Source organism: Plecotus auritus (genome assembly GCF_963455305.1).
Source record: "Plecotus auritus genome assembly, chromosome: 4".
Lineage (NCBI taxonomy): Eukaryota > Metazoa > Chordata > Mammalia > Chiroptera > Vespertilionidae > Plecotus > Plecotus auritus.
In genome coordinates this window covers 164768113-164782993 of record NC_137775.1, presented here as the reverse complement: position 1 = coordinate 164782993, position 14881 = coordinate 164768113, and the positions used below count along the sequence as shown (strand labels likewise).

The following is a 14881-nucleotide window of genomic DNA, read 5'->3' as shown; positions in this document are numbered from 1 at the left end:
CATCCGAAGATAAAAGATGGGTGGGAGGGTGGGACTGAGGACCTTTTATGAGAAGTTCCCAGGCAAAGCACAGCAAACTAGGATAAGATTGTACAGTTTGAAGTCCTCACCTCCCTTAATAATAGTTTCTAGAGATTTAGTCACCCTCCTCTTCCAGGTACAGAAAGGAGACACCCTCACAGATGGAGATTTTCCTTATAAATGTCGAAATCTCTTACCAAAGGGCAACTTCTGCTATGTTTTCAGAGCTTCTCCTGTGTCTGCTGTTTCTTAACAATAATCAGACTAACGTAATCCTTATACCAAAGAGGCATATTTGGGGGTAGCAAATTCTGTACTCTTTCAGCGGTTTCTAATCTGGCCAATCCTACTGCATCTCTAGTTTAAAATATAATTCAAAAGAAAACAATTTACCTTCATTCTTTCCAGTGCCGCTTCTCTCCGGAGCTGCGCAACTTCCTTCCTCAGTTTCTCCTTTTCTGCCATTTCTTCCATATTGACTGCTGGCAACCTTTTCTTGCTAAAAGGTAGAAAGTTAGTTCATACACGTGAATTGTGGAACTTGCTTCAAGTCAATGTTAGCCAACCCTCCCCTCAGCTCTTAGCTTGCTGAGTGAACTGTCTCTTTCTTTGTGTGTTTGAGAATCAATTTCTCACAAATGCTCTCCAAACAATTCTAGCACAGAACACTAGTCTTGGGATTTTAAAGCTTCTTTATAATCTTCACTAATATGATTAAGCCAAGAACTAGACTCTAAACACCTGCTAGTATGTTTGTGAGGCGAGGTCAGTGTAGTCAGTAGGTAATCTTAAATACCCAAAGCTCCTCCTTCTTTTCCTTGTGTTTTTTTTTCTTCTCCCCCCCCTCTCCCCCAGTGTCAACATTTGGATTCCTACCCTCATCTCCAGCTCCAAAGCCCTCCACTATATGATTTATGCCATTTAAGTTTGTTTAAGGTCATTTTCAGGACTGCCCATTAATCCCTTAAATCACTAGAGTATTTAATCTGGTATTAACAGAGAAGCATAAAAAAGTGTCATTACAAATTCTTTATAAGTATGGGATTGAAATATGCACCAATAAAATGAAAATAAAGTGAACAAACAACTTGGTTACTGAAAAATAATTAGCATATTACTTCAAAGCGTTGGAATACTTGGAATTTGTATGTAACCGTCTCAAAGAATTGGACAGCAACGATAAGCAAACGTGGCAAGATATAGGGGGCCTAGTGAGTTTGATCTGCCAACATCATTATAAAAGAACAGACTCTTTCTTCTGCACTCTCAGTCACCTCTTCTCCTTCATTAGCTCTGCGGTCCATGGGAAAGATGGCACAGTAGCTTGGTGGTACCTATATGAAATTGCCTGGAAGGTATTTCATTAGAGCCAAGGGGCATCATGCTTATAATCTCCACTTTTTTTTTTCTTTTGTCTCTGTGGCCCCATTTTTATTCAGACTGTGCTGTCTTTCCTGTCACTGATAGGTGGCTTTATAAGTGCTCTTAAAGGATAGCATGAGGACATGATGTGGCTCCTTTAATACCATGCCTAGTAGATACTCTTGGTGCCCTACCCAGATTCTCCTTTCCAGAGTGGGCATTCATCATCTTTCCAACATCTGTGGGTTTTGACTGCCAAGGGAAAACCTGCATAGGTCTGTCCTTGGCTTATGGGAACCACTTCAACAGGTGATGCCTGGGATACTACTGGCCCCTGTAGATGACCTGTTGTAAATGGCTGGCTGAAGTGAGGTTCAATAGCCCAGACCTCCTGACTCTGGGCTGAAGAATCTTGGTGTAACTGAGACCCATGGGTTCAGGATGAAACTAGACTTCTGAAACCCCACATCTGCCTGTTACTGCTTCATCCTGCTCTCCTCTTTCCTTCAGATGTTTCTCCCGAGAGCTCACCCTCCATGAATCACTTGGACAAGGGTCCATCCTGGCTCTGCTTCTAAGAAATCTAAGACACTATGGATAATAAGGGCCTTTACAAGAGCACGCATATCCTTCATAACTTTTATGTCCTTACTACTGCCTATTGTTCTGTAAATTTAAAGAGTGAGGATCAAAACTCTCACCTTTCTCAAGGACACCCAGACTCACAGATAAAAGTAGTATATACTGCCTATAAGGAGAGTCCAAATGCCCAGAGTTGTATTAAGTTCAAGGGTTTAAAGAATTCAGATATAACATCTTCTAATTTAATCTTTATCCAATTTTCAAGATGAGTCAAAGGTTGTCTAGAGAATTAAAATATCCAAAACCATCCAATGGGTGGCAATAGAGCTGGCGCTATTACTTAGGTATTTGTATTCTGGCCTGGAATGTTTTCTACTCCAGCACACTTCTCTCAGTTACCCTTTTTCAACTAGCATAAAAGAGACTTGTCTTTTTATACCCCACAATTACACAGAGCAACAAGCAGAGTTTACTACTCACCCCTTCCCATTCCTACCCTGCTGCCTGGGCTGCTTATATTCTATGCTTTCAGGTTGGGCTACCTCTCCATGGAGCTCCTAAGTGGGGCTAGATCAGATTGCTGGCCCTCTTAGCAAGCATCCTAACCCCATCTTTATCAGAATATAAGGAGAAGACTGAAAACATACAGATCCATAAGCTAAGATAGTAGCTAAGCTAACCCAGGGGGGAAACATACCCCCATTAAATAGAAGGTATTTGCCTTTTACATCTTCCTCCATCCTACCATTAGAAGAACTAAGTACAAATAGAAGAGGAGGGGAAGGACATATCTCAGTCCTACCCTATCCTTGAAATAGTGGTTCTCAATGGGGGCAATATTGCCCCCTAGAGGGACTTTTGAAAATATATTAGGCAGTTTATGGTTTTTACTGGTTTTTGTGGATGTGGGTGAGGGGATATTGGTAGCCTAAGTGTCTCATCAGCATCTTTAAGAGTTTCCATTAGGTTTCTTGCTAACTTATTTTACAACTAAAACAGGCTAGTATGAAGTTCAAAGACTACCTGTTTTCTTTTTTATACTTTATAGATTAGCACATTTTGGAGAAAACTGGACAAATATTTAATTTATAAGGGCAATATAATGGGAAAATTAGTTTTTGAAATCCTTTGTTTTATACAGAGATCAATCATAGATTCTTTGAAATAGAAATGTTGCCAGTATACTTTAAGTATTTTGAGTTATAAACATTCACTTTGACACATTTTTTCAGATACAAGTCCACTGTGTCATGTACAATAAACTTGTAATCATGTGGGTATAAATTTCCTTATTTCTTAAAGTACTATTATGTGCTAGACACTATTCTATATAGATGCTTAAGGGTAAAGCAGAGGAAAAACTTAAAAATGTTTGTCCCCAAACAACTTACATTATAATGAGGAAAGCAAAACAATGAACAAGATAAAAGAATAAAACCTATCTTGTATCAGATTGTGATAGGGGCTAAGAAGAAACATATAATAGTGTACTCAACTCTCTTCTAATGCAGACCTTTCAATTCAACCCTATTTCCCCTCTCCCCCACTAATAGTCAATAAAAGGAAAAAAATAGTGAGAGTCCTAGGATATGTATGCCCCTTTCAAACTGCAGCTATTGCCTCTTCCAAAAGGCAGGTTGACCCTCTCAAGTGATTTAAGATATAAAGCTTTTCCACATAAAGCTATAACAAATCAACGTTTGGAGGGCTTAGGCCACTTTAGTAAGTAATGTATAACTAACATGAGATTTGGAGTAGAGTATAAAAAATGACAGATTTTTACAAGAAAGGGTGGCTTTATACTTGGAAAGGTCAAGGTCCATTACTTTCTGCTAAATATAACCCTGAAAATAAAGAGTTTAGCATTTAACTCTCTCAATCCTCTAATCTGATTATCAACTTTGGCAGATGTCTCTCTTAGAGCTTTATAGCAACATATTTAAATTGTAGCTACCTATTTGTTCTCAACGATAAATGTTACATTTGAGTGAGAAAGGTTTCTGAGATAGAGCTGTCCAGGAACTGACAGCTAGGGTTATGAGAATATGTTGTATATAATAAACTTGACTTTGGTCCCCACTAATGTAGACAAAAAAAAGGTGTGTGCAGAGACCAGGGAATCCTGATGCAAATGGACTGTGCTAGCTGCATAGCTTTGGCCAAGTCCCATATCAATCTGGAACTTCGGCTTCCTTATTAGGAGAGTGGGGAGGGAGACTGAAGATCTTCCTTAAGTGGTTATTCCAGGGGATAACTGGAATACAAAATAGAATGCAAATTCTCAATAAACATTATATCCATCATTATAGTTACTGCTATAGAGGTCCCCCATGGTATACAGGAACTAGGGAAACGCTTCTCTTCCTTTCCCCATTCTTGTCATGCCAATCTCCTGTGGACTGGTCACCCAGGCTAGAATTCTGAGTAAGTGGTGAGGTTGCACTGTGCAGGAAAGGTCTTAGATTAAATAGTCCAAAATTTATCCCAACCTTCTGGGTGTCCTATATAGTTAAATATACAATAATCTGGGCAAGAGAAAAGATGGCCAGCATCCTAAGTAAGCATGACATTTGAGGAAGCATACACCTAGCAAGAAGAGAAAGGTGTTTCAGAGATTCTGCCCTCCTGTAGAAGAGAATGCTTTGCTAGAACCACTGCTCCTAAAACAACCAACCAAAGCAACTAGCTGATAAAGGAATGAGTGTGTCCTGTAAGTACTGAAGATGGAATGCTAGATATGTTTGTGTGGATTGGCTTTTATTTTGAATTGAGCTCTTGCTTAATTTTATTTATTTCTTCCTCTGTGGTCCCATAGGACCTCGTACATATTTTTAATGGTGTGCTAAGAACACTGTGTTATATCATGTTCATCAGTCTACTCTATGATGTTTTGAGATTCCTAATGTATTTATTCACCCCAAATACCTAGAACTAAGTTTGGCACTTTTAAAATATTTAATTTGCTTCTTTTTTAAATAGGTGAATGAAAGGATGACCATGGTAGGAGACACATTATACACTCCAGGATCTTGTTCTTTCTAGGGAGAATGAGCCTAATAAAATTAAGCACAGGGAATGTCTCCTCCTTTCATATGGCACCAATTTATATAATAACACTTACAAATGTGGTCTGAGTCAGACAGAGGGCATACTGGATAAACATTTCCTACACAGCCCAACTTGCTAGAAAAACGCCTCATTGGTGAAACAGTTGCCTAAACTTTAACAAAATCCTCATGACCCCTAATCTCTTAGAAGAGATTAACTGGATTTCTTAGCAGATGTGTAAACTCCTCATTGGTGCCAGCTGGACTCACTTCAGACTTTATTTTGACAGGGCTTAAACTAACAAGCAGCAAGAACTTTTTTTAAAAGAGTTACCAATGCAACTCCTTAAGCAACTGTTTTTTATAATATGGAACCCCAAATCACTGGGCTCAATGAATTCTCTTCATTCACTCATGGGCTAGACATGCCAACCTCTCTAAGGTGTCTGACAGAGAGAAAGACCATCTGCCTCAATCTTTTCCTTGAATTCATAGTTATCTCCCAAGTCCATGGGGGTTCTCAGAGGATAGAACATTAAGCCAAAGACTTGGGAATTCTAGGAGTAAATGTGTCCCAAATCAACTTTATATCCATTTGTTGTGGGGCATGGGAGGAGTTGGGGAGAAAGAACAGAGGCAGGGATCTGAAAGGTGCTCCGGAACTCACTGTAGTGTTTGTGTGTTTTAATTCTGTTTTTTTGTTGTGCTACTTTAACATCTTGGTAGAGTAGAGCCCAGGTCTGGGGAAGTTAAAAAGAATATAGGCCTGGGTTTCAAGATTTTGGGTTCTAGTCTCAGCTTGCCAACAACTAAGGTAAGTAAACACCATCAGCCATTTATCTTGCTAGGTCTCAATTTTGTAACTCTGTAAAATGGAAATACTGGAACAGATCTTACTTATAGTTCCATTCAGCATTCTAATTGTAAGAACTCCAGGCCTTATTTTGCAGAACTCCAAACTATTTTGAGCCTCTGTGTTTAGCTGCAGTCACCCATGCTGTCACTTGGTATTGCAATGACAAATCAATCTGGGTGACTGTTCTTCCCAGTTCCCTCCAGCTTTGCATTTCCTGTTGACTTTGGGTAAAGGAATTGCTTTCCTCAGCTATGTCGTAACCTTTGGCTTAGACACTGGTTTAAGGGGATAGAAGTACAAGGACATCCCTGTGGAGGCTGATTGTGGTGGTCACATAGATAAATTCAGTAATTTAAAGTAGTTCCAGGAAGTTTAGATTCTCCTTTACATTGGGAGATTTTTCTTTTTTTCATGGACATGAAAGTACTCAAGTGATTCACAATAAGAGGACCAATTTCCTTTCTGATAACCTGGCTTGATGATCTCAAATTTCTAACGACGCTGCTTGTTCAATGCTCTTTCTTCCCTGTCCTTGCTCTGTACTCACAGAGGTATTAAAGATGCACCCTATTTGGCATAGAACAAGGGAAGGAAACTAATATTTCTGGAATATCTCTGGACATAGGTGTCAGCCTGTGTCTACAGACTCTGCACCACAGAGGGTGGTGAAAAGCCTGGATTTGGCATTTTCCCCATCCCTTCCCCTTCCCCTCGCCTCCTCCATGTGTTTACACAGCAGGCCTGAGTAGACTGAGTACCCTGCTCTGGCCAAGAGAACCCTGAAACTCATTTCTCCAGAAGAGACCATTACAGAGTGAGGTCTGATTGTGTGACTCCTTCTAGGCAGAGAGGCGGTCTCTGACCTCAGCCAAAGAGAAGAGCTGACATGAGCCAAGTCACAGATTTCAGTCCTACAAGAATGGTTCCGATGGCTCTGTTTCCTCAATGTGGTTGGTGCCAAGGCACAATAGGAACTGGGCCATGAGAGGATCGGGGTGGATTATGCACCTGTGTGTGAGGAGCTGAAGCACATCTCTTGGAGCGCCTAGGCACTTTCCCTTTAATCCTCAAAACACACTTCTAAGGCCCAGTTATTCTATCCATTTTACAAATAAGGAAACTGAGCCTTGGAGAGTTTATGTAACTGGTCCAAAGGAGCAGGGGATAAAATCCAGGTCTTCTTTGACACGTCATGCAATTTCTCAAAATAATCTGTCCTAATTCAAAAGATTCCTCTTTTTTTATGAAGCAAAAAATGATCACAAAATGCCAGCAGCGGAGAACAAACAACAGAAGGGACAATAGTCAATGCTGAATGACAAGTCTGACTCTGAATCAGTCCAATTAATTGTAGTCCATTTGGAAGATACCTTTAATCATATTCAGAAGAATGGGAATAGGTAAGTCTGAAGTGGAATGAACTTTTCTCCTGAACATGATCCCGATTAAATGTTTGGTAAAAATTTCCCTCCCAAATATTTGGGAGGTACTGGGAGGGTCTAATCTGATTCTCTTATGAGCTGGCTCTCTCATTCATTGGTGTGCTAAGAGCCAGCTTACACTGGCTCTGACAAACTGAGGGTTGAAATTGGTCATAGTGGGGGCATTTGCCACATGGAAATCAGTAAACTATGCAAAGCAGCTCCATTCTTCTTCCTGGAAAGCTGGTTGTTACATCTATCCTTGTATTTCTGTCATTCTTAACCATACATATCTGGTAATCTGACAGCATAAAGGACAGTATTTCCAGCCAGGCTGGTTTTCCTAGGAATATAATTCTATGCCATTATGTCAGGATAACTGAAAACTAGCACAAGAGGCTATGATGGGTAAAGTAGCCCAGACTATTAACTACTGTGAGCATAGGGATTCTCAGAAATTTGGAAGAGAAATACTGTAAATTTGCTTCCATATCCTCAAGCAAATATGGAGAAGCCAGGAATTGAGAATATTAAATGGAACAAGAAGAAAAGGAGGAAGAAGGGAAGTCACATTCATCATGAGAACTCATTAAAATAGCCTCCAAAATATCTTTAATATTTCATGAAAAATACCAGAGTAGATGATTTGTTTTGTATAAATAAAAGGTTAGACTCTCCCAGTCTGGTGGCTCAGCTGGTTGCAACATAGTCCCCTACACTAAAAAGGTTGCAGGCCGATCCCTGTTCAGGGTGTGTATAGGAGGCAACCGATTCGTGTTTCAGATTTGTTCTCTCTCTCTCTCTCTCTCTCTCTCTCTCTCTCTCTCTCATCAATATCCTTGGGTGAGGATTAAAAAAAAAAGTTAGACTCAGGCTACTATGACAAAGGAATAATGAACTTTAACACATGCACTGACATTGTGTGGGAAGGGGCTGATTTGTCCTGCTCAAAAAAACATAGCTACAACTCTTATACACATGCTTGATGGGGGTGTAAAATGGTATTATCATTTTTGGAAAAATGATTTGGCAGTTTCTAATATTTCTAAATATTTTACCCAAGAGTAATACAAGTTGTATGTACACACAAAGCAGCTTTACTCATAATAATCCCAAACTAGAAACAACACAAATGTCCAGTAACAGGATATTTGTGGAATATTCACAAATTGGAAGGCTCCTCAGCATTTAAAAGGAACCAAACTATACAGCAAATGTGTCTCAAAAAAAAAAAAAAAAGCAGTGAAGCAAATGAAGTACAAAATAGTACTTGCTTTATGATTTTATTTGCATGAGATTCAAGAACAGGCAATACCAATCTATGGTGATCAGAAGAGTAGTTGCCTCTGGCCTGAGGATGGAAGGATTATCTGGAAAATGGTATGATTGAATTTTCTGGGGTGTTGGAAATGTTCCAATGCTTAATTATAGTGGTGATTACAAAGGTATACATAGTTATGAAAAATTCTTGAAATTACACTTAAGATATATTAGGAGCCTTTTATTAAATGTAATGTGGACCTCGATTGAAATGGGTATGTATGTATGCACGTATAAATGTAAATAAACACACATATACTTAACTTTCTAATCTAACTAAAGGGTTTATTATAATGAGCCTAAGCCCAATGAATTTCACACTTTCTCTCTGCCTTTGAAATACGTGGACTTATGCTTTCAAAGGATAGATCCACTTTTCAGGGCGATGCTACAAGCTGGAACCTTATGCAATTACTTCCCTCTACTTTGTCCATTTCCCATCACTGACACAGAATGCCCCATTTGGTCATTCCTGCTGCACGCAAGAGAAAGTTGTGGAGACAGGTTCAACTTGGAGGGGAATTCCTCTCCCAGCACACACTTTCCAGTGTCAGGATCACAGCCCGAGGGCGTGAATCAGCCTCCCCGCCGGGCTCCCCACAGGCACGCCCCGCCCCGTCCGGGGTCGGGAGGACACTCACCCCTACATAAAGCCCACACCCACCGCCCGGCTCACAGGCCTCGGAGCAGCACGCACTCTGCGCACCCTTCTCCTGCCGGGCATTCTGGGGATCCCTCCTCCCGCGGGCTCCACGAACCTGGACACCATGGACCCTCTTTGTACCCTCGGGATGTTGCTTCTGCCCCTGCTCCTGATGGGAACAGCTGCTCAGGATCCCCTAGGTATCGCCCCATCTAGGACCCCCTCAACCCTCTGGCTTCCTCCGGGCCCAGCTGCCGTGGCAAGGGTGCCCCCCACCGGCTCGCTCCCCTACTTTGCCCAGGTCCCAGCCGCCCCAGTGTGTACTTTCTCTCTCCATAGAGGCCCCTCTGCGCCGGGGAAACCTCTCCTCCCGGGCAAGTGGCTGATCTCCTTCCCTCTCCCCGACCCTCGGTCCCTCCCGTAGGAAACAACGCGGAGATCTGCCTCCTGCCCCCGGAGGTGGGGCCCTGCCGCGCCCGGATCCCCAGTTTTTACTACAGCAGGTACACCCAGAGCTGCCGCCAGTTCATGTACGGGGGCTGCGAGGGCAACGCCAACAACTTCGAAACCCGGGAGGCCTGCGAGGAAGCGTGCTGGAGGATAGAGAGTAAGTCGTGGCTGCACAGCGAGCTGGAGAAGCTAACTCCAGGTCCCATTGTCTGCGGGTTAGCCTGAACGCCCTCCAAGACCGAGCAAGGATCTCTGGTTTGAGGTCATCACAAGTTTGCGATGCGCTTTCTGTCTCCTCATTGGCATGTATCATAATTCGGTGCCTGCGCAGACTCAGGGCAAGATGCCACCTTAGGGCAATCTCATGCAAGGGTGCAGTGTATTAGGTGCAACCTACGTGCTTTTCTGTATTTATCGTTAGTTCTACACCTATGGTTTTTACGCCTCCTTGAGAACACCATTTCCTCCTGTCAATTACCAATCGATCTGAAACACTTTTAGTGGATTTTATTACTTAACTGTGATTTAGCTAATGATCACCTTGCTTTTGTCTCCTCATAACCAAACATGTCTGTGTGAGCATAAAGGATATAGTGGAGGTTCGAGATACTGTTTCCTATTTTGATTATGTTTATTGTTCCTGTTAAGGCCTGTTAACAACAGAACATGGGGCTCTGCCATTCAATGAACAGAGCCAAGGGAAATGCATATTCCTGCGGATAAGTTATTTAACTTCATATGTTCTCTAAGCGAACAGTCTTGCTACTGAATTTTAAAGATCACAGCTCAGTCCGGTCTGGAGACACTGTTAAAAAAAACAACAACAGAAAAGCTAAATAACTGTGTTAATGGACAGCCTTTGGGGGATTTACCATCCCAGCACTAAATAGGATGTCATTCCCCCACCCAGTTGTTTCTGAAAATAGAGTAAAATGTGGAAAGTAATACTAAGAAGGCTAATTTCTGAACTGCTTTTTGTCTTCCTTTTCCTAGAAGTTCCCAAAATCTGCCGTTTGGAAGTCAGTGAGGGGCATTGTGGGGAGTCCCGAGGAGACTATTTCTTCAATCTAAGCTCCATGACATGTGAAAAATTCATGTCTGGTGGGTGTCACCGAAGTGGGAACCAGTTCCCGGATGAAGCTACTTGCAGGGACTTCTGTGTACCAAGGAAACGTAAATAATATTTTTATGGTGTTTCTCTTCCATTTCTTTATTAAGACTTCAGGGTGAAAAAAATCAATTCAATGTGAAATTCACATGGTTTGCATTGTTACAATTTCATATATAATATGATATCAGTCTTCACACTATTGCCCTCTGAGGGAGTATTATTATTGCCATTTTACCTATAAGAGTACAAGCTGGGAGAAGTTAATAACTTGCCACATTCTCAGGCCTGGAAAGCTACAAAGCCATGATTCAAGTTTTTGCTTCCTTCTCTGTACTGTTTCTTTAAAACGATTTCTCATCTATTTGATTTACACATAAAATCACAGTAAGTATTCATTAATGCATGCCATGACCTCAGATTTGCATGGACTCAACTGTATGCACAAAATAGTAGAATGTATATAGACTTAAGATGGTGAAACTTGAAAATTTCTAAAGTTTTTGGTTAAATTTCTGTATCCTTTAGTAGTTGCAAATTGTGGAGCATAAAGAGATCTCTGTCCCTCTTTTCTCTCCTCCCCATTTCTTATCTACAGTCCCCTACACCCACACACAGTCCCTTAAATAATGGGTTGCTCTGGCAGCATTTAATATTTGTAGAGAGAGACAATACAGGCATTTTCCTTAGGCACAACAGAGATACATACACGTTGATAAACAAATTCAAACATGGAAAATTTGCATTGGCAGAGACTTTGATAAATCTCTATAGTTATAATACTGTGAATATGCAAACTCTTGAATTAATGAGGAGATGGTTGTTGCTGATGTTTTCTTAAATTGTTTGTGTAAATGTAAATGTTCTAGTGGCTACCTGGGAATTAGATACATGTATTCATGATTAATAATGGAAGGAGAACTGATAAACACATTGAAAATAAAACTACCAACACAAGAAAGTTTACAAAGCATGTCATATATTATCATTGGAAATGCATCCCATTTTCACCTGATCATATCTGTTTTTGGGGTTTCATTTCTTTACACAATCAAATGATAGCTTCAGAAGAAATTCTGTTCAGTTTATCAAAATATAGAATTAACAAAATACACCATGTAAAGCTTTCTTGAGTTTTGAGGCACACTTTTTAAATGGTTTAAAATGGCATTTTGGATTCAGCATGAAGCTTCCATAAGATTATATTTTCTCCAGGGACTTTAGTAACCACCACAGCTTATTCTGGTATCACTGTATTCCTAATTTCATTGTCTTTTGCATAAAGGTCCGTCATATTGCTACAGTCCAAGAGATGAGGGACTATGCTCTGCTAATGTGACTCGCTATCATTTTAATCCAAGACACAATGCCTGCGAGGCCTTCACCTATACTGGCTGTGGAGGGAACGACAATAATTTTGTTAGCATGAAGGACTGCAAACGTGTTTGCATGAAAGGTAGTGCATTTTTCTTATTCAGTTTTTAAACCAACTTTATAAATAGTTCATAAGCAAAATTATATTTTATGTATTTATTTTACTAATAGCATATTGCCATTTCCAGACTACTTCTACATAAGTGGTACTTTAGTACTGACCAATTTTGTGAAAATGCTTATTCTGGCTAGCTAAGAATGTGTTTTAAAGTTCTAATGCTATTAACTGGGTGGACAGTACTACTGACTTTGTAATCATTAAAAATAAGATGAGGTCGGTTTATAAACATAATGGAAATCGTGGTTTATAGTGATCCTACAGACTGATATGATGTTGATTTTTATTTTGTTGACTTTAGCCTTGAGGAAGAAAATAGGTAAGAAGATGCCAAGGTTTTTCTTTCCTGATAGAAGACTGAAACTTCAGAAGAAGTGATATTAACTGTTTTTTTTTTTTAATGTCATCTTATGAATGCAATTATTGCCTTATATCTGAAGAATAATATGCTAACACGGGTAAATGAATAATTAGTGATTATTTACCAGTTTTTATTGATCAAAGTTACTTTTTAAAAACTTTGTCCACTTTTATACATAACTAGCTGCTACTCAAATGTGAAACTGTTATTTTTTTATTTACCATATAACTATTTTTTATGAGGTTGAAGTCTTGCTCTGCCTGAAAGAGATACAAGTATAAAATAAGAAAGCAAATATGACTCACCCAGTTTTGGCAGTTGCTTTTTTGATATTAGACGAAGATTGTGACTGAAAAACAAAGACAACATAATCATGTTCTTTTAATACATATGAACATAAAAAGGACCGATAAATACATTTTCTTTTACATTTAAAAGATGGATTATATTTTAGGTCCCAGGCGACAAACTTGCATATTTACCTATAGCTTAAAAAATATTACAAGTGCTATTATTTAGACACTGCTAACTTACTTCAATTTCTGTTGTGTCATTTAAAAAATAATAAAATAAAATTTTGACTGAATTAAAGAGCTTGTAAATTTATTAAAATCAGAAATGTTCTCAAGGGAAAAAGTTCTCTTTGTCTCCTGTTATCTATCTATGTATCCATCTATCCATCCATCCCCACTTGCATGTTTGTGTTTGTGTATACATACAGATAGATCGCTTTTAATAGTTTTCCTGTTATTACATTATTTCCTAAGACTTAATGGATTGGAGACCACTGAAGTTAAAACTGTTTGACTGTTCAAGGTGTTTATTTACATTACACCTGAGACTATGCATGAATTTAATAATTAAGATTCCCACTAATAAATTATTCTTGATAAATCTGATCATTCCAGTTAAAACAGTTTTCTCTTTCTCAATAATAAATGTATTTTTTTAGTTCCTACATTTTCTTGGCAAGATTAATATGTTTAAAAGTATGCACTTGATGCAGCAAAATTATAAATGCATTTTCTCTTTGTTTAAGCAATTCCTCTTTTAAAAATCAATTCCAGCCTTGGCCAGTGTTCTCAGTGGTTAGAGCGTTGGCCTTTGCACTAAAGGGTCACAGATTAGATCAAGGGCACAATGTATCTGGGTTGCAGGTTGAACCCTAGCCCTAGTCAGGGCCCTTGCAGGAGGCAACCAGTCAATGTGTCTGTCTCACATCCATATTTCTCTCTTCCTTTCTCTCTCTCTCATACCCCTCCCTTCCACTCTCTCTAAAAAACAAATGAATGGAAAAAATATCCTCAAGTAAGGATTAACAACAACAATATAATCTATCCCAAAGGTATTGTGACAAATATATAAAATGGTATCTGCCTGAGGACATTCATTAATGTATTTTGGGGGATAACTGAAAACTGGAAACAAACCAGCTGCTTATAAAAAGGGGATTTGATTAAAGAAATTATGGTTGAGAAATGAGCAAAATATCTATATAGACATCATTTGATCCTCAGAATACATTAAGAAAAACAGGGTTTAGCACAATATGTATAAACACACACAAATCACAGAAGATATAAAGATAATAAAAGTGGTTGCCTCTGGGGGAGGGAGAAAAAAGAATTAGGTATGGAGATAAAATGTATGTGAATAGCCCTGGCTGGTTTGGCTCAATGGATTGAGCATTGCCCCATAGACTGAAGGGTCCCAGGCTAGATTCCAGTCAAGGACACGTACCTTGGGAGGAAGATTCACCGACGGCCCTGATCCGGATGCACAGTCGAATGTGGATGAGCAGGGAATGGCTTCCTCCATCTCACAGATGTCTTCCTCTTTCTTTGTCTCTGGGCCCATTGCGCAGAGGTCTTCCACTTTCATTGTCTCGGAGACTATCTCGCAGATGTCTTCCTCTTTCTTTGTCTCTGTCTCCATCTCGCAGAGGTCTTCCACTTTCATGGTCTCTGGTTCCATCTCGCAGAGGTCTTCCACTTTCATGGTCTCTGGGCCCATCTCGCAGAGGTCTTCCACTTTCATTGTCTCGGAGACTATCTCGCAGATGTCTTCCTCCTTCTTTGTCTCTGTCTCCAACTCACAGAGGTCTTCCACTTTCATTATCTCTGTCTCCATCTCTTTCTTTGTATCCATGTCCATCTCACAGATGTTTCTCCCTTCCACTCTATAAAAATCAATGGAGAAATATCCTTGGGTGAGGATT

The 14881-nt window shown here is 39.8% G+C and overlaps 2 protein-coding genes across 2 annotated transcripts in view; one reads left to right on the top strand and one right to left on the bottom strand.

Moving 5' to 3' along the window:
- Positions 1–14881, bottom strand: part of LOC308246119 (uncharacterized protein) — a 202033-nt gene that overhangs the window by 5261 nt on the left and 181891 nt on the right. The window contains exons 3-5 of the mRNA XM_080664072.1: positions 14404–14842; positions 12969–13012; positions 415–520 (exon numbers count right to left, since the gene is read on the bottom strand). Coding sequence (XP_080520198.1) covers positions 415–520; positions 12969–13012; positions 14404–14817 — 564 coding nt within the window. The 5' untranslated portion in view covers positions 14818–14842. The remainder of the gene's footprint in view (positions 1–414; positions 521–12968; positions 13013–14403; positions 14843–14881) is intronic.
- On the top strand, positions 9290–13621 carry TFPI2 (tissue factor pathway inhibitor 2). Its single transcript, XM_080664071.1, has 5 exons — positions 9290–9452; positions 9677–9859; positions 10696–10875; positions 12096–12266; positions 12604–13621. Exons 1-5 carry the CDS (start codon positions 9377–9379, stop codon positions 12678–12680), a joined length of 687 nt encoding a protein of 228 aa, XP_080520197.1. The 5' UTR covers positions 9290–9376; the 3' UTR covers positions 12681–13621.